The sequence below is a fragment of the Pleurodeles waltl genome, chromosome 1_2, assembly GCF_031143425.1.
Source record: "Pleurodeles waltl isolate 20211129_DDA chromosome 1_2, aPleWal1.hap1.20221129, whole genome shotgun sequence".
Classification (NCBI taxonomy): domain Eukaryota; kingdom Metazoa; phylum Chordata; class Amphibia; order Caudata; family Salamandridae; genus Pleurodeles; species Pleurodeles waltl.
Genome location: NC_090437.1, coordinates 670095777 through 670121359, shown reverse-complemented (window position 1 = coordinate 670121359; position 25583 = coordinate 670095777). Strand labels below are relative to the sequence as shown.

General features: G+C 41.2%; 1 protein-coding gene across 1 annotated transcript in view; it reads right to left on the bottom strand.

Annotated features, from left to right (window-relative positions):
• The window catches only part of SMAD1 (SMAD family member 1), a 182320-nt gene that overhangs the window by 102591 nt on the left and 54146 nt on the right, over positions 1 to 25583 (bottom strand). The window contains exon 2 of the mRNA XM_069242608.1: positions 21100 to 21726. Within this exon, the coding sequence (XP_069098709.1) occupies positions 21100 to 21499 (400 nt within the window). The 5' untranslated portion in view covers positions 21500 to 21726. The remainder of the gene's footprint in view (positions 1 to 21099; positions 21727 to 25583) is intronic.

Here is a 25583-nt window from a genome sequence, read left to right as displayed (position 1 = left end):
GTTTTTGTCACCAATCATATATATGATGAACCAGAATCGCCAAGTACAGATACACTTCTCACATCAACCACAATCTTGCACTCTGGTATTTATATAGGATTATCATCTACTAACCCATCATTCCTTAAGATCAACAAAAATATATCTTCTCCTTCCACATGATTCACACCTGGTTGTTGAATTCCTCTGCCTACCCAAGCATAATGCGCTTTCTTAACACACCTTTTGCAAAATACATAACTCGCAAAACATACAGGACCATGTGAAAAATGCCCTTCACTACCACCTCTAAAACACTTCAGAACTCCACCTTTTGAAAAAACAGAACTCTCATTCAGAGAAGATTTGTTCCTCTCAAAATTCTTACTCCAATCCTTACTCATGGTTCACAAACATTTGTCACCACTTTTTATCTGTGTTCCTGCTAAACACTTTAGCTTCACTTACTGTTCCACCAAGTTCTAAAATGTATTTCTCATCACACATCTCATGCTTGTGTTTTCCATGCCCTCGACTATTGCTACTGCAGCTCTCAAACTGAGATTCTTCACAAGTAACTTTTGTTGCACGCTAGCATCATTTGTGCACCTCACTATTGATCTCCAAGGAGTCAGTAAGATGATCAAATTCACATGTACGAGCCAATGTTTTTTAGGGCTGCAACATGTGTCAATTTTCTCGTTTCCCTTCCATCCTTGCAAAAAAACATGTGCCTCGCCAAAATCACATTAATTTGTGAGCCAAAATGCTTTTCCAACATCATGACTAACATATTTGTTGGGTTCACCTTCACCTTCCCAATGTCAATTTTATCAAGAAGTTAGTGTTTATTCCTACCCGCAATTCCCACATGATGTAATAAACTGGCTTGTTTGTGGACAGCTGAAAACGTTTTACCCCCAATAGCAAGTAATTCTGAATCAAATTTTTGTTTTCACCTTTCCCATTGCAGGAAAGGGTCATCTTTATCAGAGAGGAAGTATAGAAGCTCAGACATGTTGTCATCTGACAGTGTCTCAATTTCCAAAGATACCAATAAATAATTACTGTATACAATATTGTTTACAAGACCATTGTCCTCCATATACGATATTCCCACTTTTGTTCTACACAGTAAAGACATGAAGCCATGTATATTAATTATTACATCAAACAATCACCATATATAGAGCACCAATGTTTTTCATATATGTGTATCATTTCTACTATGGTCCTCCAAAGCTAAAGATACATGACTATATATGTTAGTTGCTGTGCCCCCAATACTTAAAAATTATACCAGGTTTATATTAGATCAGGCCACCCACTCTATTGATATAGAATTTACTAGAAGTAATGAGGTGTGCGCATCACTGTTTTATCAGCGTGCACAATTCATGACCAAAATGTGTGCACTTTTGAAATCTGAGATCAGTATAACAACTGTAGTACCCGCGAGGAGTGCAGGAACAGTGATTTAGTTTGTTTGAACCACGTTACACACAGAAATCATGTGTGCACATCAACGCACATGAAGTGTGATCAACTTTGTCAAGAATCACACTACTTGCGGAAAACAGAGGTGCATGTCACTGTTGTTACCGGAGACGTTGTGTGCAAAATCGCCGTAATGGAAGTGCCTAAGTATTTCCCTTGTAGGTACATATATTGCGACAGCATAAAAAATGGCCGCTACAGGTTTGCGGTCCAGATTCTGATTGCCTTGTAAAGTTCTTATGTGCTTCCCATCATGTTAGATGATCATACTGTAGGGCACACCCCACAGAAATCAAATATTCTGAAACAGGTGCTCTAGTTCCTCTGGTCTGATGGCACACTAAGAATCTATCAATGTCACCATTTGCTTCGAGGCTGGTGTTGAGAGCACACCACACATAGGTCACTGCTCCTGGTCTCCTCACTCCAAAAAGGCCTGGTCACTCCGGCTCCCGCAGCCTTCTCAGGACCTTGGACACAGCTTGGTAACAGATAAACACTTGCTACCCTAAAAATGAATTTTTGTCTCGAGGTTCACACGGTGTTTCTATAATATATTAGAGGTTGGTGGTCAATCCTCCTTTTGGCCCGGAAGCAATAAGCCCTTGTCGCCAATGATAAGTTGTAAAAGACGTAATTCCTTAAGATGATTTGATGAATATTTATTGAAGCTTACAGCATAATACCACCAACCCTCCAGGACAGCAACAAACTCTGAACTGACTGTCTCTCGTTCAAGCCACAGAACCTCCAAGTGCATGGAATGCTATGACCTCCACCAGTGACATCCACAGCATTCTAAACGAAGAAACAGGTCCTAACACAACATTATTTTCTTTTTTTAAAAGGCAAACATGGACAGGATTCTCAAATACTTATAACATGGGTTGTCAAGGGCTCAGCTGATCAGGAACGCGTTCTTCCTCACAGTATAAGTGTGCAGTGTATGCAGGGCTTCTTTTATAGAGCCTGAAAGCTGCATTGTGCGGAATGTTTCATCACACTAAATTTTTCCTCCTCATTACGCAGTCTCCTCATGTCAAACCTGTTCCTTTCATCAAGCATCAAATTAATACTTTCATAGGGGATGCTAAAATATGCTTTCTGTAAACCAGATACCAAAGTGGTTAGGGCTGGTTTAATTCTACAAAACAATCCTTAACAGACATTTGTGGCCACATTGGGTATTTTCAGGAAGTAGAGGCCAAGACACTGGGCTCTTCTTCAGGAAATAGGGGAATTTTTTTTGTAAAAATCTGCCAAGTTTTAATGGGATCATAAACATTGGAAAGCAGGGGAGATGGCTTGATGGCCTTCCTGTTACTGAAATCACCCCATGCAAAGGAGCTCTGCCACAGTCCAGTCTTTCAGCATATTAAAAAGAAAAGTACAAGAAACAAAATATGAACCTCTTATTTTTAGGTCTAGCTCAAAAAGCGCAGCTAACTGCAAGACATGGGGTTACCGATCCTTTAATAAATACAGAGTAGGTTTTGGTATGACTCGGCAGTGTACCATTCTCTTCTTACCACATGGTACTGGTTATTTATCAATATTCCACCTTCTATGGCGTGCTTGCATTACTATGCACCTCGGAATCTTGTACATCCCAAGGTACACCGATTCAACATTCAATTCTTAATCTCATAAATGTATTGTGTAAAAAAGTCAATATTTTATTTCGCTGCAGCAAGCTTTTCAAAATATTTTACAGATGACTCAAATTCAAGCCAGATCTGTTCGCTTTGCCAATGCCTGTTTAATTAGTTAACGCAACAGGAAGGTTTAACGTAGTACTGTTACAAATTCATATTTTTCTTTTTCACACAGCTGAAGATAAGCACGGTGTGATGGTGACAACTGTGCAGTCGATTTTAACAATCCTGCTTGGACACATTTGTTTCATGTTTTTGAATGAGGCCAGATGTGCAGCACATGTTGATACAATCGAAGGACAGACCTGTGTGAGATCGGAGCACATGACGACTTACTGTCCACCTGACGCCACACCCCCCACGAAGTTATTCTGCTCGCATGACTGCCTCAAGCTTGGAGTGAAGTGTTGCTCTGGACTAGGACTTGATTATGACGCATATGGAAGTGGAGACTGACAGCTTGTAGCGATTCACTACAAGTTATGGAATAAATGTAAATACCCACAAGCAACAATTTTACGAACTGTGCATTATTTTAAAACAGTGCTCCGGTCTATGCACAACCAGGCTATCTGTTTCAGATCAAAGAAATATTTTCAACAAATCTTCAGAAATATTTTATACTAAGCATTGGCAAAGTCAAAAGCTCTTGCTTATACGAGATCTATTGGCATAGTCATTTTTTTTTAGCCATGTTGTACAGCAGTGCCACTTGAAATGAAAAAAGAAGTACTAGGATGTGGTCAATGCAAGAACCATTCCATCGTTTTTTTCCTTTTTCCTTTTTTTTAAACTTTCAACCATGCTTAAAAGCAGCCAGACTGCTGTACGACATGGCTAAAAAACACACTGATAATGCCAAATAGTTCTCCCATGTGCAAAAGCTATTTGGTTTTGCCATTTTTTTGTGGTGTGAGAGGTGCGGGTGGAACGAGACAGCAGCAATAGATGAGAGCTGGGCAGGTAGGAAGGGGCAAACATCAACGGGTGGGAGGGTGGTGGTGGGTGTCCTGGATCAAGCAAAGGGGAGGAGGGGATGGAGAAGCAAAAAGAAAGGTGCAAGCAACAAAGGGTAAGCAATGATGATGTTGCAGGGGGGCAAGCAAAAACAATAGGCAAACAACGACAGGGGAGGGAGTTGGAGACGCTAAGATGATGGAGCAAGCAATGATGGGCAAGCAACGATGCGGAATGATAAAACCAACAACTACCAAGTTGTAACACAGGAGAGGGCATGGAGGAACAAGCAACAATGACAACAATGGGGAAGAAGAAAAAAAATCTACCCCAATCTCAGCACGACTAGCAGGAGGACACTAATAGAAAAATAAATAAAATACAAGGACTTGGTCCATGCTCCACGGGAGGGAGAAACAAAGAGAATGTGAAAAGTCTGCATGAGCTGACCATTTAGGAGCCAGCAAATAAGAGTGACAATGAAGCCAATGAAGGGTAAACAATGGGCAGGCTCCAACCCCCTTTAAGCTAACACAAAATGTCTTACAATCAAAAACACATTGCTTCTCAGGTGAGATCTAAAAACGGAACACACAAAGACCGCCATTCCCATATGGATTTCCAATTTTAACAGAATAGCGCTGAAGAGCTGCTGTATTAGGATTTCAACAAGACAGCACTTGGGTTGGCTATGGCTTCACACCTGCGCACAAAAGGAGTCATTAATGCTGGAGGGCTGTCTTTAGTAAGTTGCTGACAAGGAGAGACTCAGTAGCAGCGCATAACAAATATTCTGATTGAAACTATTCCTCCACTTGACTCAGGGTTTCCAATGCAAGCTGGCCACAATCCTGGATTCTTGCAGAGAAGCATGTGATGCTATGCACTGAAAAGAGGAGCGAAACTGACGTGCGCTGGGAGGGAAGGAGTTGGAGTGCCCCTGCAAGAAAAACATTTCTTTTCAGTAACTAGGAACGTTTGAGCAAAGCCCACCTTTCAGAATAACCTGCATGAAGGATGACAAAATGCAGCCAGGCGCCCATAAACCCATGAGATCCTTACAGTCTAGATGGTCAACAAAGACTAGAAAAAAAACACAAACGTACCACATGAGCCACGGGGCTGCAGTGTCGCCTTTATTCATCTGGTTATTAAGTGTCCTAATCTGCATTAGGATGCCTATACTGAAACTTTCCTTTTACCCAAAGGCACCTGGAATTATCTGCCTGAAGAGTCTCAGGGTGGGCCCATGACCAGTGGCTATGGGAGACCACTCTGATTCTGGAATGGTTTGTACCTATACCTAGTAATATGGTATGTACATATGATACATATTGCATACCTAGTCATATGGGATGAACATATGGATCCAGAGATAACTGACTTAAAGTCACAGTCGATCACCAATCTTAAAGTACAGATCCCAGTAGGATATGGCAAAAACATTGGGTGCAGTAAATGCCACTAGTCTTGTGAGTGACATAAACACATGAAAATGTGGAGTGTGGTTAGGAGACAAGAAAATACATCCCCCCCCAAAAAAAAAATCCCTAATGTCCCTACCCTATCAGGATTAATACTAGACGTTGCTATTACACCAATTCATCCAATCCACAGCTGGGCTCTGAAATGGTTTTTGAAAACAAACTGTGCCCTACCTGGACACTGGTATCTGCACCCCGGGTAACCACAGACCTCGACATTAAGACTAAAAGAACCACTGCACAAGTGATGTCGGAGTGGAACCCTTGCTGCTTTGGTGGTAGCTGTTTCTGGAAACTCAGAAAATGGGGCTTCAGTCATGCTCCCAATGTCACAGCCATTGAGGCAGGAGCTGCATCAAAGCAAGACTGCTACATGGTATGCTTTTTGCCTGGCACCGCTATTCTCTTGACTGGAGCATTACAGAACACTTTGAAATTATGATGGTAAAACATCTACCAAGTACAGAAGATTCCAAGTAGAAGGTGCAAGTGCCACAAAAAAAACCAGGGTACTGTGGCCAGAATCCACTCACATATTTTAGTATTCTTTGTGTATCATTTTCATATGTAATCACAAGTTCTATAAGTAACCGACTGGACTACGACTTTACTGAGAAGTTTAGAAAAGTGTTTCTTAACCTAACCACCAGCTAGAGGAAGTCGTTGCTGCTCAAATTCGTCTCCCCAGGATAGTCGTGGGGCCAAAAGAAATATACTAACTGGAGTGCAATAGTGAATGTAGTCCTTACAAGATGATTCTCAACCACCGAAACATAGGACAAAAAGCTAACAAAGTGCTACTGAAAATATGATGTCTGGTGCGGCTGGTCACCTTGTATGTAAGGGCACGACACAGGGAATGCAACAAGGTAAAACCAGCAAGTAAGACAGAAGGCAATGCAGTATTTAAAGGGTTCATAGCCTCACTGAAGCGAACTTGTGTTCCAACTGTGCTACTTCATTAGGATTTTCTCTTGCATGATGAGCAACAATGTTGAATGTGGTTGGACACACCCACAAAAAGTGGATTGACCGGCAATTAAATAAATTACTGTGAGCTAAGCACCGAAATGGGAAACAGTGCAGAGGCTGACAATTAGTTTTAAGATGCTGACAATTAGTTTTCAGAAGTGGACTCTACTGTTGGACAATTGTTTCTCCTTGTGTCCCTAAATCTAGGGTCAATCTAAGAATCTACAGACACATTATCTATGCAAGCCACTGTGGAATCCTAGGGGTAATTTATGTATATCCCCTGGGAGGGGACGTCTCCTAGATAACCTGGCACCCACTCAATGTTTACAGTGAAGAAATCTCACTTCTAGTCCACAAGACATATCCTTCATATCATATTTGGATTCCAATCACTCACTGTTGCACTACACTCCACCTAAAGTTACTCATTCTGATAGCTCTACTTAACAACTCCGCCTTTCTTCCACAGGCGCAGAAATATGCTCCCTCTTTCAATAAATATCAAGGCAGAAGGTCCCTTGGCTTTCCCACTGCACAAAATGCTCATGGGTTAGGCATGTGCTCTGACTGGGTGCAGCACATGACCATGCAAGCTTCAGGGAGACATAAACCTAAGCGGATTTCCCAAGACAAGAAATCAAATTTCTTGATAAAGATTACATTTGTGTCTTGCATATCTATATTTTTTTGTTTTTAGGGAAGTGCTTTCTTGAAGTCAAGGGACCATACTGGCAAAGCTTCTTCCACATTCATAAAATCCAATATGCAATATTAAGTGAAAAAGCACAAAGCACTTATTTTTACATATGTTTTTGTATGTTTAACCTTGAACCTTGTTTTTACCTTGTGTGACCACCAAGTGTAAAGGAAGGGCTTAGGAAGAGACGTGGTCACGAATATGTGGGAGGACTTGGACCCAATCACTGCCTGAGCAGACATGGTGTAGTAGGGCTATGTAGATGTGCAATGTACCGCTTGGGGAGCCACTCCTACCCTCTACAAAAAAACAAACGAAAGCTTCCAATATCACTTGCCTTGTCCTGGAGAGGATGCAAAATGTGAAATGGACCACACTCGTCTAGGACCACCACCACACACAAGCTCTAAACCTACACTGTACAAAGGTTTCCAGTCTACAGTGTGATTTCAGTTCATCCTCGAGTAACCAGCTATAAATTGTCAATACATTGTGGAATGCTGGCACCAAATAAGTTGGCAGGTCTGTTAAAATCATTGAAATCGAGCCTGCCAACAATTTAACAAGAGCAAAAATCTTTACAGGTTTGCAAGCAACATCCCAACTCTGAGTGCTATTATCAACTGTTTGCGAATAAGCTAGGTAATTTGCTAATTATTTGTAAATGACGGACTTTAAAGAAGTATGTCACACTTCCAGAGTCCAGGATGTAATGTGCTGCACGTTTCTGAGACAGATCAAAGACGGCTGTAAAAAAATGGATGGCCCTACTAGGCAGTATGTTCGATGCGGTGGCTAAGTAGACTAACACATCCACTGCGGAAGACTTTAACTGGTGCAAACATCAGTCGGACAAGATAGTCTTCCATCATCCCAAGGTAGGTAAAGTAAGAGTTACTGAGTTGGATCACAGACAGCTGCTTTCACCATTAAGAAACTGCACTGGTGGCAAATATAAAATTTAAAAAGGTATTGTTAATTAAAAGCCAAGTAAGAGGACTAATTTCCATCATGCACAGAAAATTCCCCCCCCCCAGCACTTACTTAATGGTTACTACAAGCCTGCTTGCACCTGGACCATGCCCAGCTTCCTCCCCTTCATGCAACTACCCTTCACACCCTCAACCCCTGCTGCCTCACTGCATCACACAAAACCGAGGGAGCACTCTCCCACTAGATTCCATGTACTTACCCACACTCTACATCACCACTAACCATACAACACTCCGCACTCATATGCACACTCTTCAACACCCACTCACTCAACACACGTCACAGAGATCTGGAAAAGGTTGCATGAAAATGCCCTGGATACGCTTCTCATGATGGCAACCTGGCTGACATTGCCACAGCCAACTCCCCGACCTGGCTACCAGATTGCCAGGCAAAGCAGACTTCAAACGCATGGAGGTGGAATACCCATCATCCATATAAATGCCATTAATTGCACCACTTCCATGGGACATCATCCTACAACATGAAACACCTGTCATTCAAGCTTCATGTCACAGCCAACTTCATCCTAAGTGGCACTCTCCTCTACAGACCACCAGGACTGCTGACCATCATGGACTTCATACGAGTAAAGGGACCTACACACACAAGATACCTCCTGGACCCCATTTTCACCACCGTCAACAACACCTAAGTAGATGAGACCACACTGGTCCCATGGACAGACCATGCAATCGTCAAGTTCAGCATCCCCCTGCAACCTGGTACAATGCATAGGCACCACCACCACCACCAGAATAGCCCACCAAAACTGGATCATCATCACATACTGGACTGGAACACCACTTTAAACACCAACCCGAACATAGAAACAGCCTCCCCTAAGCCATCAAGAATTTCAACAGTTAGATCACATTTTGCGCTGGATCTCTGCCCCTCCCCCTCAAACACAACAATAGAACAAGACTGAAACCCCAGGCTTATTGGAACATGAAGGAACTCTGAATGATGAAACACCATTAAATACAACTGGACAATGCAGACAGGAGCATGTTCAAAACCACTCTGAGAAGCTGCTACCAAATGATCCAGACCACCAAACGCACTGTGGCCTGCACTGATGGCTGCACCAACAGAAGCAAAGGAATCTTTGCAATCACAAAGAATTTCTCCTCATAAGCGACCTCCTCCAACTCAGTCACCCTCTCACGAGACCTTACCAACAATCTTGATAAATTCCACTGCAGCAAAATCACCGCCATTTATAGCAACTTAAACCTGCAAATGGACATGACAAACCCCTGGCAAAAGTCTCTCAACCTTACCTAAGGAACAAATGCTAGCGACATGGCCCATCAGAAGAAACAGCTGCCACAATGAAGTCCATCCACTCAGGGGCTCCATTGGACCCCACCACGCTTACTCCAGGATTGCAACCCATCAGCGCCATGCTCACATGATAAAGTGGTGAGAAGCCATTTTTCAGATCAATATACCACAACTTACCTGGAAATTTTGCAAATTTGATTCATCAAATGTTATAGCTGCAAAGCTTGCACAATCCAGACCAATATGAAAATTGTTCTGGACAGATATAACCAAGTGACTAGCATTAAACCTAAGATCCCATGCAGCTCACAGTTCATAGTGTATGTAACTGAATGAGCTTGCTGTTTGAAATATGTGGGTAGCACCACATGCAGACTAAGGAAAAGGATATTGGAACATATCAGAGCTACGAAAAACAAAGATATGACATATGCAGTAGCAAAACATTTGGTTCAATATCAGAATGGCTGGTGAACATTAAGATATTATGGCATCGACATCTTCTTGAACCACGAGCGTGGAGAGAACCGTACCCAGATATTATGACAACTTGCATCAGAGTACATTATCCACTTGAGAACTAAGACCCCGTATGGGTTAAACAATGGGAAATTGTTTGTGCACTTCTGATGTGGTTAGGATGATACTTCTGATTTGTCTTGTGCCCTGTGTATAATATGGTGGGGCAGTAACGATGGGTAGAGTATTTTACATTAGTAGCTAAATGGATACTATATTCCAGTTAAGAATGGGCTCGTTATATAAGAGATGTTGACTAATGACAATGTAGAAACTAAGAACTTTCTGTGCATTTGTAATGAGTAAATCATCGAGTTGTCGTGTGACCCGTAGATGGCGATTAGGAGTGGTCACGTTGGCTAAAGTACTATACAGTTATGCCACACACACACACATACATATATATATACATATATATACACATACATACACATACACACATACAAGAGTATCTAAAATAAATGTATTTCATTCACTCATTCTTTACCTCTGACATATGGCCTTTGAAGGTCATAATCCTTTCTGAATTTGGGGACCAGAATGGTGGGCCTGCTAAGGCTAAAGACACCTGTGAGTTCTTCTGCAACATATAGAAAAGAGGCACAAGTGGGTGTTGTACTTTTAGAACTTCTGAACTGATAACTGGGTTTTTCCTCCCATCATTTTTTTTTTTTTTTTTTTCACCCAGAGTTCCTCAAGAGACATCTCTTTGAAGAGTAAACATGGCAGTGGCAGTCTGACACTTACAGGCAGCCAGATTTCTATGTTCTAATCATTCTGAATAGAAACTGAACAGGTTTAACCAGAAGACTAGTCACATGACTGACTGGAATTGGATTTTGCAGATTTGTCTCTCTCAACTGTTCTAGCACTATTTATTTTCTTTGTTATGTTGCTGTACTTGTACTCTCTGCTCATCGTATTTTGGCTCAGCCAAGCACATTATACCTCAATCTTCTTTTGTCATGCTAGTCATATAATTCATTTTGTAGTTGTCAAAACAGCACTGATCTATGCCATCAGATACGTAGCGCCATGTCTCCTACCAAGCTGTTGCTTGTCTGGGGACCTATAGTATCTATTTTGATCAAGCTAGAGCTCAGTGAAGGATCTCAAGACCTACACATCCTCTTCATGCCTGCCTAGAAGTGCTGTAGTTTTTGCTCAGAACATTTAAAAGATTAGGGAAAATAGTTGGGGACACTTATTACTAACCCACTCTTGCTTCCAACCTCCAACTTTTCATCTTACCAGCCTTCCAAAAAAAAGCATGTGCAAATGTAGTGGGGTTTGACCTTATCCGATCCTCTTTCAAAAAGCAGAGACTAGACAACAACTTTTCCATCAGCCCTGATTTTTAAATATAGGCTATGCTTATTATGTTTTTTTTTCCAAGAAGCTGAACTTAATAACTTAATTAACTTAAAAAGGAAGGGTGTGGGAAATGCCTATCAATTGAAAATCGTGTCAGAGGGGTTTACCTTTAACCAATATTAAGGATTAGTAATTTGCTCTACTGGCTATCATGATTTGCATGGCCACTGAGGAGAATCAGAATCCTTCAAAGGATTAAAACTCAGCAGGACGAATGACCTTTCGTTGTAATAGTCATGAACCATTATCAGCACACCTCAAAAGAATACCTTAGCTCCCAGTCAAGGACAAAATTGTATTAAAGAATCTCAACCACACATACAAATTCATCAAAGATGTAGCCTCCAAATATCTGCAGGTAAAAACCCTTGCAACTCATCGCCCTGGCTCAGTCTCAGTACATGAATGTTTCCAGTATGCAATCAAAATCAGATGCAAGAAACAGGGGCACCTGACGATACTATGCTGTGGCCACTAACTTATTGGAAAAGCCTGCACTTTTGATTTTTTTTAAATTTTATTTAAAGAAATTATGAATAAATAAATAGTAAGGTGATGAAAGATTAGAATAGAAAGTATGTAATAGAATGTAGGAAGACTCTCGGTTGGAACGTGAGGGGGCTTTAGAATATATGAGGACAGTTACAACCAGCTTAAGGCAAGGGAAGGATAAGAGCAGCATCACTACATGTACTAAATAAAGACCTTTAAGCCCACTCTGAAGCTTAAGTAATGTGTACATGGAGGGCTATAAAAATGGTGACAAGGGGAGGAGAATCAGGCAGTATGCAGTATGTTCAGAAATTATAAGCACTCAACAACAGAAGCTGCGCCATGGAGAATCAAGCACTCACCAACAGGAGTCGTGCCACGGAGAATCACTGCCTTTGGGGAGCTATGGCGCTCAAGGATCAAGTGGTGAGTGCCAGAAATAACATTTGAGGAACGAACAGCACCGCACAATATTCTTCAGAGGGTCACTTTTCGTGTCTGTACAGCCGGCCGCAGTATTTACCTACCACACAACATTAATGGGTCACTTTGTTCAGCCGTTCTGTCGGCCATCCTCAGACTAACCAGCCATACTACTCGTTAGCCAAGTAAAGTATCTGTAGTTTGGCTGCCCTGCCTTGAGAGATTATCAGACTTCTTGGAAATTAGTCGGGTCTGCAGTAGTTTACCGGGGCTGCCGTTTCTGTTTCCTGCCATTATCATTTCTGGCTGGTTCACTTTATGAGTATCTCTCCAGTCATCTGTGCGGCCATTGTTTTGGGAGTGTTAGCGTCCGGTAATAGCCGCCATTTTGGGAGGAGGTACTTTGGCAAGAGGTAAATTTAACATTTGTCAGCATATCGAAGATGGCATGGAAATCTTGTTGCAAATGTACAAATCTAACAGGAAATTACTTTTAAGGCCTTGATTGACAAAATAAGACGAGACTGCAATCAAATATTGGTGGCCATTTTAAAGTCAGGCAACTTTTGTGACTTTACTAGAAAACTGATAGACATCATTTCAAGGTCATGCAAAATATTTTTTTTCAGCGGCAAATAACATCATTAACACACACACAAAAGTAAGTTCTAGTGGGGAAACACACAGTGAAATAACAAACATGGCTATAGAAACATAATGAAGAAAATGGGGGAAGTGTCTCAAGCATAGTATTTCGGAGGCCTTTACCATTCTATCTATCAGATCAACAAAATATTGCACAAAGATGGGAAGAATAGAGAAGAAGATTTGACCATTTTTTAAAAGCCACATGCAAAACATATTCTGACGAACAAGCAAAAGATTTATTACATAATTTGGTGGGAGATGGAAGATATGATAATAACATTCCCTGAAAAAGAACAAAAGTACATTCAAAGGACTCAGAAAGTGTCTGATTACAAAATTGGATCCTCAGAGAAATTTAGATTTCGAAAGATACAACTTTAACACAGCTTTTCAAAAAGAAGAGGAAACAATGGATGAGTATTTACGAAAGATTGAGAAAGTTAGTGACTTTCTATAAATTTGAGAAATTCAACAATGAGGAAGCAATAAGATTAAGGATAATACAAGGATGTAATTCAGTGACGTTTAGGAAACAATTGTGGAAAATACATGATTTGCAAGAAATATTACGAATGACTAGGACAGAAATGCAAGCACAAAAACATGCTGCAAATGTGGAAGAAAACGGAGTGTAAACTACGTAACAAGACAAACGTCTAAAAAAAAAAGAAAAAAAAAAAAGAATTGGATTGCAATTTCCGCATTTAAAAACATGTCCAGGGCCAGGACAACAATGTAAAAAATGTGGAAAGCCTAATAACATTGCAAGTATATGGTGTTCAAGAAAGATTAAAAAAAAGAAGGTGGGAGCAAACAGAATACATCAGATGTTAAAAAGAGAACTGGAAGCACTAAATTTGTCAGACAAATGGAAAGCATGGAGTAGGATTCAGAAGACGAGAGAACAGTCTGAAAGGCTGTATATGATGTGTGAAGAAGATGGGGGTCAAACAAATTAATTTGATAAGGAAGGAAAATATAAAGTAAAAAACATCTGTATAGATAATGGTTGGTCCTCAAAGTTCTGTTTGTCTTAATAGTGGAGCAACATGCAACATTAAGTGTATTACTGAATATCAAAAGATGAAGGAACAACCCTCTTTAAAGCCATCGAATGTCAGTGTTTTTCAATGGGGAACCTAACATCCTGTTCCTTGCTTAGGGAAATTTGAAGAAATGAGACAATACGGAGACACGGTCAGTAAAGAAGAGATACAAGCATCAAAAGGTGAAGTTCCAGGACCATGCTTATTAAGCAATGCCACTGCTCAAGTCATGAGTTTATTAACAATGGCTTGCAATGTTATGACAGATCACCCGGTATTAAGAAAATATCCAGAATTGTTCAATGGACTGGGTAAATTAAACAATAAAATGATTACACAACATATAAATGAAGTAGTAAAACCAGTAGCTCAAACAAACAGAAGAGTTCCTATACATTTGCAAGCAAAAGTAGAAAAGGAAATAAAAGTGGCTACTCAAACAAGACATAATTGAACTAGTCACTGGTCCAACACCATGCGTATCACCTATTGTAGTGATTCCAAAAAAAAAGATACTGAAGCCATCACGATTTGTATTGCTATGAGAGTATCTTTTACAGCAATTGAAAGAGAGAGGTATCCTGGCCCACATTTAAAATGATATGATCACTAACATCAATGGTACTGCTATTTTCTCAAAGCTAGAACTATGTAAAGTATAATCAATTCGACATAGCTAATCAATCAAGATATATCACAACATTCTCGATACATCCTGGATTATTTAGATAGATGGGATTACATTTTGGCATATGTTCAGCTGCTGATTTTTTTTTTTTTTTCAGGAAATCATAAAGAAGTTAATAAGACCTGTAAAGAATACAATAAATTACAGTGACTATATTCTAGTATTTGGAAAAATGCAAGAAAAGCATGATCAGGCATTAGATGGAGTAAGTCAGCAACTTGTAAAGGCCAGTTTGACACTTAGGACCTCATTACGACTTGGCCTGTCGTTTTCAAGGACTGCTGAAGCCACCGCAAGCAAAAGCCCACCAGTACTGACAGTCGTTTGGCCGCCATATTAGGAGTCCTTGGAGGACTTCTGCCCATTTCTGGGTGGAAGTCCGCCTCCGACGTGGCAGGTACATCTCCAACTCCGCCTGCCTTATTACAACCCGAAATACGGCTTGGCAGAGTCCTGCTGGCGTGGTGGTGCTGACGATGCAAAACTGCCAGGACCCATCCCCTCCCAGACGTCCTCCTCGACGGAGAAGGTAAGTGGGCATCCAAAAAGGGGGTGGGGGAGGTTAGGGGTGTCTGTGTGTTTGGTTGAGTTCGGAGGGGGGTGGTGAATGCATGCCTGTATGCGAGTGAATATGAATGTGTGTGTGCGTGCATGTGCGCATGTATAGGGGTATCTGTGTGGATGGATGAGAGTAAATGGGGGTGTCCGAGTGCATGTATTCGTATGCTGAATGGGTGTGTATGTGAGGGTGTTCGCGAGTGTGGACGGGTGGGGGGAATGTGTGCATGTATGTGCCGGAAACAGGAATGGAGATTCCTGTCACCAGGTGAGTGACCGCCACGGAAAGCCTGGCAGTTTGCAGTGTTGTAATCCGGCCGGCAGGCTGAGGCCTGTCGCTGGGTTGGAGGTGCTCACCACCGGCCACGGCTGAGCGACTGCACTAGCAGGCCAGGCAAGCCCCACAACTCTTAATGTGGCGGTCCTTACCGCCGGCTCCGCTGCAGAAGGACCGCCACAGCGAAGCTGGGGGTCTCATGACCATCAGCCTCGTAATGAGGGCCTTAATTTTAAAAGTGTTAAATAAGCAAACCTGCATTAACATTTTTGGGGCGCATATTTTTCAGTAAAGGAATGTGACTAGACCGAGTCAAAGTAGCTATCCTCAACGAAGTACTCGGGCCTAAAGATTTATCAGAATTACATTCATTTTTAGGAATGGCTAGTTACTGTTCACACTATGTTAAAAATGTTGCCACCATAAGTACTCCACTTAGAGAACTAACAAAGAAAGGGTAGAAGTTCAATTGGAATGATAATGTGAACATGCCTTTATAAAAAATTAAAGAAGAAATATTGTCTGCAGCTACATACTCTACTCCATGATTATGTACAGAATTGATGGTGGATGCTAGTACTGTATGACTTGGTGCAATACTAGTCCATCACAAATCTGGAGGAGAAACTCCACGACATATGATTTTGCTTGCTGGTAAGAGCATATCAGGTATTAAATAAAAATATTCTCAGCCAGAAAAAGAAAGCTTGGGGGTTATTTGGGCCTGCTAGCACCACCATGACTTTCTATATGGAAAAACATTTGAGATTATAACAGCGCTTATTTCTATTTTTGGAAAACCAGAAACAAAAGTGGCCCATGGATTGAGAGATGGAGAATGAGATTAGTGGTTTTTATGACTTTAAAACTATACATCAACTAGAAAAAAAATAAAAAAAAAATAAGAGTTCAATCCAGCAGGTTGTCTAGGCACCCAATGCAAACTGGGAAGAAACAACAATTGGAAGCAGAAGAATACATGTTTTTCATAATTAGATCAGCAGTACCAGGAATTATTTCAGAAAAAGAATTAATAGAAGCATCACCATGGGACGGAACAGTTCAGGAAGTAAAAAAATATATATACATATACTTGAGAATAACTGGAGATTGATAAATAATGCAACCAGTTTCCAAACAAATAACAAAACATGATATTTTGGCATTTAAAATATAGACACAGAACAGTGACCTCCTGTGGAATACTTTGGAGAGGTAATAAATGGATCATTCCTTCAAATTTACAAAGACATGTAATTGATTTGGCCCATGAACGCCACCGAGGTATCTCTGCTACAAACGTTTTTGATAGAAAAAAAAAGGTTTCCTAAGTTAGAAGAAGTGGTCAAGACTTGTCACCTATGCCAATGTACTACCAAATAAAAAGTGATGGAAGAACTACACATCTCTGAGTTGCCAAATACTGTGTGGTGTAACGTAGCAGCAGATTTTTATGGACCACTGGATTCAGGGCATTTTTTACTAGTAGTAATCGATGAGTATTTCTGTTTGCCTAGAGCAAAAGTAGTTTTGTCAACATCTCTTTCAGTTGTCCTTCCTGTTCTTGATTAAATATTTTCAATTAGGAGAATACCAGATGTACCAATAACAGATAGTAAGCCACCATTCAGTGCTAATGAATTTCACAAATGTATGAGTTATTTGGGGATAGTGCACAGAACAGTAGCCCCAATGTGGCCTCAGGCAAATACTATGGTCGAAAGATTGATGGCCACCGTTCAAAAGGCTGTGAAAACCTTTCACAAATTTCGATAAATCAGGCGCTACGTCAAGTTCTATGCGATTATCGAAATGCTTCTCATGGATCAACTGGAATATATACTTCAGAATTAGTGGTTGGGTAACAAAGGCAAACTCGGTTACCACATCGTGCAGCATGTCTGCCAAAAGATCACACTGAAATAATGTAAAAAGACAAAGAAAGTAAAAAGAAAGTGAAATACTACGCAGAGCGTAAAAGAAACATTCAAGACCAAGAGTATCAAATAGGTAATATGGTGCTAGTCTGACAACAACAAACGAGGGAGTCTCAAAGTAGATTTCATCCTGCACCTATGAAAGTGACAAAAATTCAAAGGCCGACAATTACAGTGCAAAATGATAATAAAGAAGTAACAAAAAATAAGAAGCTTAAAACGAGTTACTGCACAACAAAATGAGCAATTGAATAATTAACAAGCAGAACAGTCACTTAGGAAATCTATAAGGATTTCAATAAGACTAGTTCGATTGATTGATTGAACATTTGTTAAGTCATCAGTTATATGTGTTTTCATTTATTTTTGTTTCTTTTGTTTCTCATTTCGTTTTTTGCATGGGGGTGGTAGAAATGTAGCAATGTGATTTAAGATTAGAATACAAAGTATGTAATAGGATGTAGGAGCAATCTGGGTTGGAATGTAAGAGGGCTTTGGAATATATGAGGACAGTTACTACAGTATAAGGCAAGGGAAGGATAAGAGCAGCGTCACTGCATCTACTAAATAACGACCTTCATGCCCACTCAGGCGTTTGAGTAATGTACACATTGTAGGCTATCACAACTTTGTATGTGTTATTTTTAAAATGAAGGCACTTCTACCGCTTTGCTGGGACTTAGCATATATTTGATGTTCATCTAGTCATTAATATGTAAATCCACTAAATATTAGGATGATGCACTTTCTTTTCTGCCATACTGCATAGCACTGATGATGAGGTCAGGAATCAACTTAAACTGGGCAGGCTCCAGGGAAGGTCTAAGTTGTGGCATGTTGTATATTAAAGCTTGATGTGATGACAGGCTAGATCTGGGAGCCAGGCTAGATCTTAGAGCCTAACATTTTTACTTTACTTCAACAGCTAAACATGGCAAGTGATGACGCTCCCATGCACTGAAGAATCACGTCCTCGCTTGTCTGGCAAATGCTGTCCGTTTCTAGTTAAAGTAATATATACAATGTGATTATTTAAAAGCAGTTTTTTATTGGGGGGGGGGGAAGCTTGTGGTATATCTGCAGGGAAAAGGGATTTGAATATCTGGAACAACTATGCCTCACTTTAGTGGCGTAATGTATATTTTTCTGCATGTACATGTTGAATTTTAGGGTTTTTTCATTATCTGACATTCTCCTTTTAAGAATCCGGATTGGCACGACACCCTTACGTGGAATAACGTTACAGTACTACTTCACCTTCTAAATGGGGCACATACATTTTATTTCCCATGAACAGTGGTGTGTTTTCTGGGACAACGAGGAAGAGTAATTAATGGCCACTACCTCAGAAGAGAAGCCACTAGGAGCTGGTCGGGGACTACTGATCGCATTTTACATGGTGCTCGGTAAAACCGCCAGCAGAAGTCAAGATCCTGCTTATGTGCCAACAGTGACAAATCCTCCTTTACAACTGTAGCACCTCAGAATTGCGATTATTGGGTTTTAGGAAAACGCCTTGCTAATTAAAATCAAATTGAGCTCATCAAGGGCAGAGATGGCTGTATCTTGTGCAGGAGAGATGAGCAAGCAGCAGCACAGATAGGTAAATAAACAGCCATTTCTGTGCCAAACAGAAATGGCATACAAAAAGGTAAAATGCACGGGAATTCAATTAGCAGCCATTCAAAAAGTTCACACGCTTGGTTGACAAGAAAAAAAAAGTGAATTAGTGTCGGAAAGATAGTGCATGTCAATGCAGCCTCATGTTAAAACAGTGTACCAATTGCAGGCTAGTGATGGGGAGATGGGTCAGGAGACACAGGGATGTTTGTGAAAGCAGTGAAGCAAAGAGGACTGAAAAACTAGAATGATCTATTAAAGAGGCCAAAAACATACAATTGAAACCTTGAAAAGAGAAAGAGGTTGTGTGACACAAGAGAAGATGGCATTTTACATTGAAAATGAACAGTGGAATCCTCACTGCCTTATTTACGAAAGTCATATTTCTGCACCGTGGGACAGTCTACTTTCTGCACGTCGTTTTATTACACACGGTCTTCCAACTAGAACAAACCACCATCTCTTTACCGTAGAGGTGGTCAAAGATGCGCATTTCTTGGAGAGGTGATGAAGCACAAATAAATTATCACTGATCATCTTGAATGTTAATTCTTAATTACACTAGATTGATGTACGTTAACTGAAGATGATTGAATCGTTTAAGTCTAACCCCTTTGGGCTTCACCCAGACACTTTGATGTACAAGCTGCTTCCTTTTAAGAAGTAAGCAGGGGCCCAAATCTATGAATCAATGGAGATAGTTATCCCCGCTGTCTGAAATTATCTGCTATTTATTTATCCGCACTGGGATTCTACAAAAGCCACTGATTGCTTTCTGTCCAATTTCTTGAAACTGCACGCTTTTTCCTTTTATATTCAATTCACACCAAGGCGTGTGTGCAACTTTTACTGGACCGCTGCGGTTTGGCTAAATGTCACAAAAACGATCCTCCGATCAATGTATCTCAGTTGCACTGGCCACTCGCACATTGGTTTATGTAGGATATAAATAAAAGCACTTTCATGGGGCACTCAGGCACACATCTTACTGCAACAAGGCACAAATCCTCTGAAAATTGTCTCAATGATTAACATAATAATACATTTTGTAATTAGCAAGTAATCTATTTCTAAACGTTATGCTAATCAAAAGGAGCCTTTCTGAAGCTTTCAACAAACATAACTTTTATTGTTCAACACAATAGTCATGAATTCAGACTACCACAGTACAACTACGACCCATACGAAGTCAAACGTTGAAATCACAGCTGTGGTGTGCACGTTCCTCACATACAACACTTGGCAAAATATTTTCCATTGGACAACACCGTCAGCAGCCTCTTTAGGCATGGCAGGCGGTGACAAGGCTGGGATTGTTTCTCTCTTCCACTCAAAAGCCCCACCTGTCTTACTCTCCACCAGTCACTCTTACCCACTCCCTTCCTTACACAGAGGCGCAGAGTACTTTAACCCGATGTACTCAGCAACAGCGACCCCCAAACTAAGTGGGCTTAGCTTGCCCGATCTCTCATGAGAATTAATGTGGTGAGTGCTTTATCCGTTTTCCTTTAGGAACACCTACGCTTCGCCTTTTGTAGTGTTATCTGTGTTTACTCCTTACAACTTCTGGTGTCTAGCTCGTCCCCCCTCCCGCCGCCTACAACTATGTTCAACAGAGCTTCTGGCCGAGAAGCCGAGAACAAAATGCAGGCTGGCCCATCTGCCAGGGTATACTACTAGCCTCTAAAACGATGAGCGGGGGCAAGAGGCATCTTTAAAGACAAACAGCAACATTTAAAACACTGTAATGTTTACATTAACCCAGTGAGTGGCTACATTGGGACCTTGCACAAAAGCAAGGAGATTTGAGCTGTCCACAAGGGGATAATGAAAGACAAAAAGGACATTTTCCTGCAGAAGCTCCGCAACAAAAATATGTAATTTGGAGCACACACAAAAAGACGTGCTAGACATCTAAACGCTGGTAATTATGGCGTCCCCGTGCCTGTCTAGACTGGGGTGCCGTGTGGGTGTGCGCGAGAACACTTACCAGGGCTCTCCACTCGCTTGTAGTGGTATGGGTTGATGCAGACCTCTTTCTGCTTTGAACCAAAGGGAAACTCGCAGCACTCCAGAGGCTTGAGTTCATGGTGGCTCTGGAGGTCCGGCCAGCGCCACACGCGGCAGTAAATGACGTGCGGCAGTCCTTTGCGGTGGGAGACCTGCAGCCGCCCATCGAGAGAACGGGGAATGGTCACACAGTTACTGGGCTGCCCCGGGCAGCTCAGCGCCTTTTCCAGCTCCTCCATGGCGCCTTTCTTTTTCTTCAGCTTCTTAACCAGAGCGTCCACTGCTTTCTCTGCCCATTTCTCTTCCTCGTCTCCCTGCTTCCATCCCAGCAGCCGCTTCACGGCTGGGCTGGTGAAGGAGAACAAACTCGTCACGTTCATGGTGACCAGTCAGTGTTTTCAAAAGATGCGAATGGGCACGTCAAGAGCACACCAACCAAAAGCAATCCGGAGGTCTAAAATCAACTCGAAAACCACGGTGTCCCAGAAATCTTGGGAGTAGTGTTGTCTTCCTTGCCAGGAAATCATGCAAGGTTGGGTTGCAGCATTGCGACGCAGGCAGAAAGGGGTCCTTGGCCTTTTCCAGTTCCTAGAAAGAGGAGCAGCACCTAAAAGGGTGAAAGGAAACATAAAAAATACATATCAGCGACAGCAGTACTAGCAGAATGTGTCCAGATGTGCAAATGGAATGGAGAAAAACATTACTGCTGCAGCCTAGGCAGCTTGCAGGAAGTGACTAAGCTGGCAGCACATCATGGTAATGACAGCACACAGTGCTTTTGTTTTTTCCCAAGCTATGGGTTTTGTGAATCTTGTGACCTCCGCTGAAAAGAGAAGCGAATGTTCCACCCATCTGCAAAATGACTCGGGTCTGCAAAAACAGGAGTTTCAAAGGAAACCAATACAAAACAAAACACTTTTCTTTTTCAAACTGAAAATGAACTTGGGCGGACTTCAAACACCAGCGTCAGTGGTGGACAATTAGAAATACAATCAAGCAGTGCAAATATAAGTGGGCGCATTTCACATGTACGGGAAATGTCACTGCAACTACAAACACAAGGAGGGATTTTCAACATCAACCAAACTTGCAAAGCCACAAGTGTTGTGCTTTTTTCTAAATTATTATCTCATGTACCATTCCTGCTTTGACGACCAGAGAATTAAATATCAGGAATATATGCATGGCCATCATTGGTCATGTAAATGAAAAGCGGGCTGGCCACGTAGCTTGCCGATCTTGCCCTCCGGATGAAGACATGGTTTGGCTGGGAGAGCTCAAGCGCCTGAAACTTCATAAAACTGCTTAGTAGCAACTATTAACTTGAGTTGGTTCTAGGAGTCCAGCAACTACCCGTCAAGGTTTTGACTTCGTGATTGCCCAAAATATTTAGGTCAATGTTGTACTTTGTTAATGTATTCAGTAATGTGAACAAGGGATACAGCCATCAGCTCACTCTGACACCACTGACACCATGTTCTTCTCAATCTAATCGATCATCTTATGAACCTTCGATGCCACTTCCTAAAGTGGGCTGGAACATTTCTCACAGATCACCAGATTCGTGGAATCCCTAGGGACCTGCCCTCTTCCCCTTTACTTTTCAACATTTGTATGCTACCGTTTGCCTAGATGATTGAAGACTGTCGTCTGCGATATTAGGTATTTACACAAATTAAAGCTTATTCTGGTTTAGGTTAACTTGGCTCTGGACGCAGAATATTTGGAATGGAATGGTTACATTGTAATAAGACCGACTTCCAGCTCTTCTAATGACTTGACCATCAGTGATTTAGTACAAACTTAAAATGCCAATGAGCCTCTCATGGTCCACTCTGTTGAATGCTAGTATGTTAAGGAACAATGGATGTCTTTTGCTCAGATTACATATGCATTATTTACCACTTATAGTAAGTTTATTTTGGTGCTGGAGTCGGCTGAGAAAAGAGATCTATGGATGAGGTCTGAATGGTCTTTACATTTTTTTAAATGTATTTTCTTTTAGATGCAGACGATACAAACATGTTTTTTTTTTTTTTTTACATTTTCTATGGGATAAAAGGTTTTGACAGTCAGTGGTTTAAAGTGTTGAACTACAATCTGCACAAATAACCATGAAAATGTAGACTGGAAACCAAAAATAATAAAACATATGAAAACAAACATGTTGAAATTATTTTCAATAATTTAGAATGCTTAGAAAAAGTTAAGTGGAATGCGTAGGACCCCTATCCCTACTTTCTGATCCTTCATTCAAGGCCACTTTCCCCACCATACATATTAGTGGTCATTTCCCAGTGGCATGATTCCAGCCTCTGGATCCTCACATAGTTTGCCTCAGCCCTAGTGTGCGTACTGCAGCGTCCTCCCCAGCCTGGGTACCAGCCAGTAAATATGCCTCACTTGGAGCTTATTTGTTTACAGGTAACTGCAAACTCAACATTCTAAACCTGTGTTCACTTCATCACGGTCTAACACTTATGTCATATCTCTACAGAGACCTTCAGGAGCCAAAAAGGTTCCGTCATTCATACTCGCACAACACTACATCTCTGCCTCTGTTAACTGAAAATCAGCAACAGGAGCACGAGTGCCCCATGTCGCAAAGATGGCATTTAGTTTCTCAATGACTCTTTCCTGAGTGATAGATAAGAGATCTTCCATTAAATGGAAAACAAAAGTATTCATCCACAATCACCATCAGGTGATGTCCATTGTCAAGTGGACCAAAAAAGTCAACAATTCTTTCCCATGTATGCCCTGGCAACTCTGACATGCTTAAGGGGTGTTAAGTAGTTTTCAATGACAGGCAGTTGCATAGATGACAGGCCTTTAATTCTCTTTCAACTCTTTCGTCAAGAGGAGGAAAGCAAACTCGATCTCCAAGAGCTCATTTTGTGGCAAATATTCCACAATGTCCTTCATGGGCCACTTCAATTACCTCTTGTAGCAGACTCTCCAAAATGACAATTCTCCTACCTCTCAAGATAATGCCTTCTTGTCTCACGGGCAGTTCATCTGACATTTTTAAACTTCTGGTATTCACGGGCACTGGTAAGAGGTTGAGTATATTGGTTCCATGACTGAGGTGCAATATTGTCTCAGTTTTAACATGTCACTATCTATACTCATGGCACTGACAATTTGTTCCAACAAAACAGCAGCAGATGTGCTTGATTTCACAATGAAATGTATGTAGGCTTCAGCTGTCTTCGCAGGGTTACCTTAACACTGTATAGGGACCCTGGAGAAGTAGTCAGCAGGGTTTTAATCCTTGCCTGGATGATGCAAAATTGTGTAGCTATACTCTTGTAATCGTAGACTCCAACATTCAATGCATGGAGCTATCTTGGCCTTTGGATTGCCAAAGATGGTCAGCAATGATTGATGATCTGTCACTATCCTCAATGGTTTTCTATATAGGAACACATGGAAATGTTCACAAGCCCACACTATTGCAAAACTCTCTCACAGGCTGTGAGGAGCACATTCAGTCTGTGACAAAGTTTTGCTTGCATATGCCACAATATATCTTCGACCATTTAAGTGTCCATTGTGCTGTGCAAGAACTGCGCCCCACCTGACCAGGCTTGCATAAACAACTTCAGTGTGTAGCTTTGGACCTAAATATGCCCTTTCAGTAGCATTTTCAACAGCCTGTTTGATTCTCTTAAAATTATGCTCTTATTCATGTGACCAGTGAAATGAAAAAAATATTTTTTGTCAACTCTTAATGGAGCACTCACAGTGGCAAAGTCTGATATGTATCTTGAATAGTATCTGGCCATTCCAAGAAATGAGCGTAACATGGAAACAAACATCTTGTGTGCGAGTGTGTAATGTGGCTGGCAGCTGATAGCAGTTGCACTTTGGCTGGATCTGGTGTCATGCCCACCATAAGAAAAGCTATGGCCAAACAATATTAGCACTGTCTTACTGAATTCACATTTCTCAGCATTCAGCACTAAACCTGCATCAACAAGTAAACAACACACTTGCCTGAGTGTTTTATCATGCTCCTTTTGTTTAGCTCCGAAAACTAAAATGTAATTGCTATAGTTGAAAGCATTCATAACAGGCTGTATGATACATCTAATGACATCTTGAAAAATCTCTGCAGATGACACACCTAACGCGAGTCTTTTATATATCGAAACAGACCAACATGTGTGAAAATGTTGTAAAGCACCTATAATTCTCCTCGAGTTCCGAATGATGATATCCTTTACTTAAACCACTGCTGACATTCAGCTGTGTTACCATGTCAGCAATGTGCAGACCTGGTTGCCGTTCTCTTTCAATTGCCTTGTTTGCTTACCGCATATCTACATACATGCGTACAGCTCCTTCGCTGTCCTTTTTGGGCACTACCACGACGGGAGAAACCCATGGTGTCAGACCAATAAACTGATCAATGATATCATGCTTAAGTAATAATTCAAGTTCCTTTTCAATAGCTCCTTG